At 33.9% G+C, this 3,381-nt stretch overlaps 1 protein-coding gene across 4 annotated transcripts in view; it reads right to left on the reverse strand.

Moving 5' to 3' along the window:
- LOC108691859 (catenin delta-2) overlaps positions 1 to 3,381 on the reverse strand; it is a 62,775-nt gene that overhangs the window by 15,184 nt on the left and 44,210 nt on the right. For all 4 annotated transcript variants that reach the window (XM_018199793.1, XM_018199792.1, XM_018199794.1 and 1 more), the window contains 3 exons: positions 2,283 to 2,324; positions 2,061 to 2,190; positions 293 to 575 (listed from right to left, as the gene is read on the reverse strand). In XM_018199793.1, the coding sequence (XP_018055282.1) occupies positions 293 to 575; positions 2,061 to 2,190; positions 2,283 to 2,324 (455 nt within the window). The remainder of the gene's footprint in view (positions 1 to 292; positions 576 to 2,060; positions 2,191 to 2,282; positions 2,325 to 3,381) is intronic.

Below are 3,381 nucleotides of genomic sequence, written 5' to 3' on the forward strand. Positions count from 1 at the left end.
TATATAATATATAAATATATATACATGTATAAATGTATAAACCTGTACATGACAATAAATTATATTAAATTCAATTTAATATTTCATCCAAGTTATACTTATACATATAAAAATTACATATTTCATGAATTAAAATTTTAAACTTGACAAGTGGCATTACATTACAGTAAATAATATATTCGTTCAATTCTCTCATGGATAAATTTGTCACTGACAGCGCTGTTTACGCTGTTTACGACAGCTGAAAGTGATCAGATCGGAGAGTGAGAAGAGATGAGTGATAGTTACGTACCGTGTGGCGGCGAAGCACGACTGTGTTCCGACGGGCTGTGGGGGCTGTGGGGAGAATGCGAGCGTGGCATGTAGATGCCATGGGGTCCCGGGTATCCTGGCTGTGGCGGATAGCCCAGATACGGGTCGTAATGGTCGAAGCTGACCATGTACGGGTCCGCGGGGTAGCGCGGGTCCGCGTGCTGATAGTCTTGCGACATTAACGGCACCGACATGTAACTGACCGCGCCCGGATCCGGCTCCATGTGGGAAACCTCACGCACAACTTTTGTCACAGTCGTCACCTGAAGGAAGGAAACGCGCCGTCACACAATCTCGTTCCTCTCTTTTTCGCGCGTGTTCACTCAACGGGATTTTCGCCGTGCGACATGTACGCTAATACCCGCGTTCGCGCGTTGTACGTAATGCGATTATATCGACATCGACGGCGGGATTAGATTTTCGAAATGGAGCGCGACAAAAGTCCCGGTTATTTCAGATAAAATGAATCGAGCAAATTCATTTTTTTTATCGATGTACATTTAAGAATAAAAGATTAGAGACAGATATCACACAGTGTGATTGAACAAAAAAAATCTCTCTTGATAAATATGTTTGTAACATGAATACGAAATAAATACGGAATAAATAAAATGCTATGTAAAATATAACGTATGTCAGGATTGTCACAAAATTAGAAATCAGAATAAACAGGGAAATTGTCAGGGAAATGGAAACGGTTAGGAAAGTTAGAGAATTTTATAAAATTTTCTGGAAAATAAAAATTCTTGACTTGAAAGAAGTTCAACTTAAGTTCATCAATAAAATACTATCAACTTAATAATTAAAAAAACAAGTAATATCAGTAAAATTAATAATAATTTATTATTATGTTAAATTGATTCTCCCAATAAAATATTTGACGGTTTTCAAATCAGAACGAAAATAAGAAATTTCAAAATTGAAAGTCAGAGAAAAGTTATGGAATTTTACACTTAGAAAAAAGTTTTTGTTGATATATGTGACTCTAAATATACCAAAGTAGCGCAAAGGTCCTCTATTTTGGACTTATTAACTATATCCTACATTATAATAATATACTAAGGGTTTATTGGACTACAGACAACCAAATCGAAATGGCGATCAAAATAGCCAATACACTGTTAAATCTATAGAGTCAAATTTAATTTAATGTTAGTCACCATTGTTCCTACTAAATACATATTTTTTCCAAAATGATAATTAAATTTGACGCTTGTAACACTATATCATCAAATTGACACTGTATAGTGTCAAATATAACCATTGTTTTAGTATAAAATAACGATAAGATTGAATAGGAATAGTGATGACATTAAGTTAAATTTGATTCTATAGATTTAACAGTATAAAAAAGTTATCGGCATTTTGGCTCAGATAAAAGGTATGGGCAACTTTGATATATCTGGAGCTTTAATACAATATGACCAACCAAATCAGAATAATCAAATTTTTGGACAACAAAAAGGTTGAGGTTGGTCATATATCAAAACTTTTTCTTGAATGTAGGATAGGGAATTTGTGATAATCCTGTATAAAAATTATAAAAAACATAACAAATATCTAATAATAAAATAATAAATGTAACAAAGAATTTAAAGATTTGTCCTTCAATGTCGCTCTGCTGATCGTGAAGTCGCTCTTGTAACTTGACGACAACGAAGGGTGAGTGAACTTTCGAAAGAAACAAGTCGCGCGTGAAATATCGGTCGGAAAAATATTGGCGTCAATCTATTGGGAGTCAATCTCACTTGCTGAGAAGTCTGTTGCTTGTGGGTCCGGATAAGCAGCGGATCCTCCTGGACGGACAGATGAGACGAGTGCAACGAGTGGGTGTCCGCCTGTCCGTTACTCCCATGGTAATCCGTGTCGCCCTGTCCGCTACGGCAGGTGAATCAGAGAAATGTGAGATCGACGGAAGTGCGTACATGGCGTTGCGTGATATCGTAAATTACTATAGTGAGCGAGCTTACGTGTATTGCGGCATGTCGGGGGCTTTCTCCTGTAGGACGCGTCTGAAAACGAATGTTTCTCTTTGAGACTTATTATACATCCTACAGAATGTGAAGAAATGCTCTATAAAGTATACTAATGTATTGTTTAAAAGAAGGAGGTGAAAGTTTGGAAGAAAGTGAAAAAGAAAGAGGGAAATACTTTACGATAGCTGATATTTTACAATACATGAAATTAAATTCTACTGTATATTATTTATTTTCTGAAACAAGGATAATAAATAATCTGTTACACTTTGACTGTCAAGCTGATATTGGTGTTGAGCTCTGGAATGTCCAAAGTTGAAAAGTGTGCGATCGTTTATGTAAAATATGAGTTAGATTACAGAATAAACAAAAAAAGCAATAAATAAATATGAAATCTATATATATATATATATTTACATTTATTATATATTTTATTATTTCAGAGGGTATAAATAAAAACTATCATTCACAAACCGAAATAATAGATCTTCTTTTGATTAAAATAGAGATAAATATAAGAGAAATTAAAAAATGAATCATTCTGTTTTTAAATCTAGTATATTATTTTAATTTTTTATTGTTTTTTTTTAATGTTTTAATGTAATACAATTTGCGTATAATTTTTTTATACCTCGTGAAATCATTTTAACTGAGTAAAACCAGTTTCAAATAGGTGACAGAGCTCTTGCGGAAACTCACGTATCACTCAGACATGACATGACAGTCGAAGTGGTAATTTTACGGCGGTATTTCATTCATGTCTGAAATAATAATCTATAACTGATTGGAATGTAGCACACGCAACACATACAAGAGAATGACATGAAACAGGTTATCGAACTTGCAGCCGTATTCTTCAATCGATTCAGGATTGATCTCTCCTTGGCGAAGTTTTACTATGATCCATTTTAAGTTTCATTCAATTAGATTAATTGATTCCTATTAATTAGGGAAATTAATTGATATTAAATCAAGAATAATATTTTTTTTTACAATGTAGATTAACTTTAATCTCGGTTTAATTTACTTTTTTATCTCTCTCTCTCTCTCTCTCTCTCTCTCTCTCTCTCTCTCTCTCTCTCTCTCTCTCTCT

This window comes from Atta colombica, unplaced genomic scaffold, assembly GCF_001594045.1.
Source record: "Atta colombica isolate Treedump-2 unplaced genomic scaffold, Acol1.0 scaffold53, whole genome shotgun sequence".
Lineage (NCBI taxonomy): Eukaryota > Metazoa > Arthropoda > Insecta > Hymenoptera > Formicidae > Atta > Atta colombica.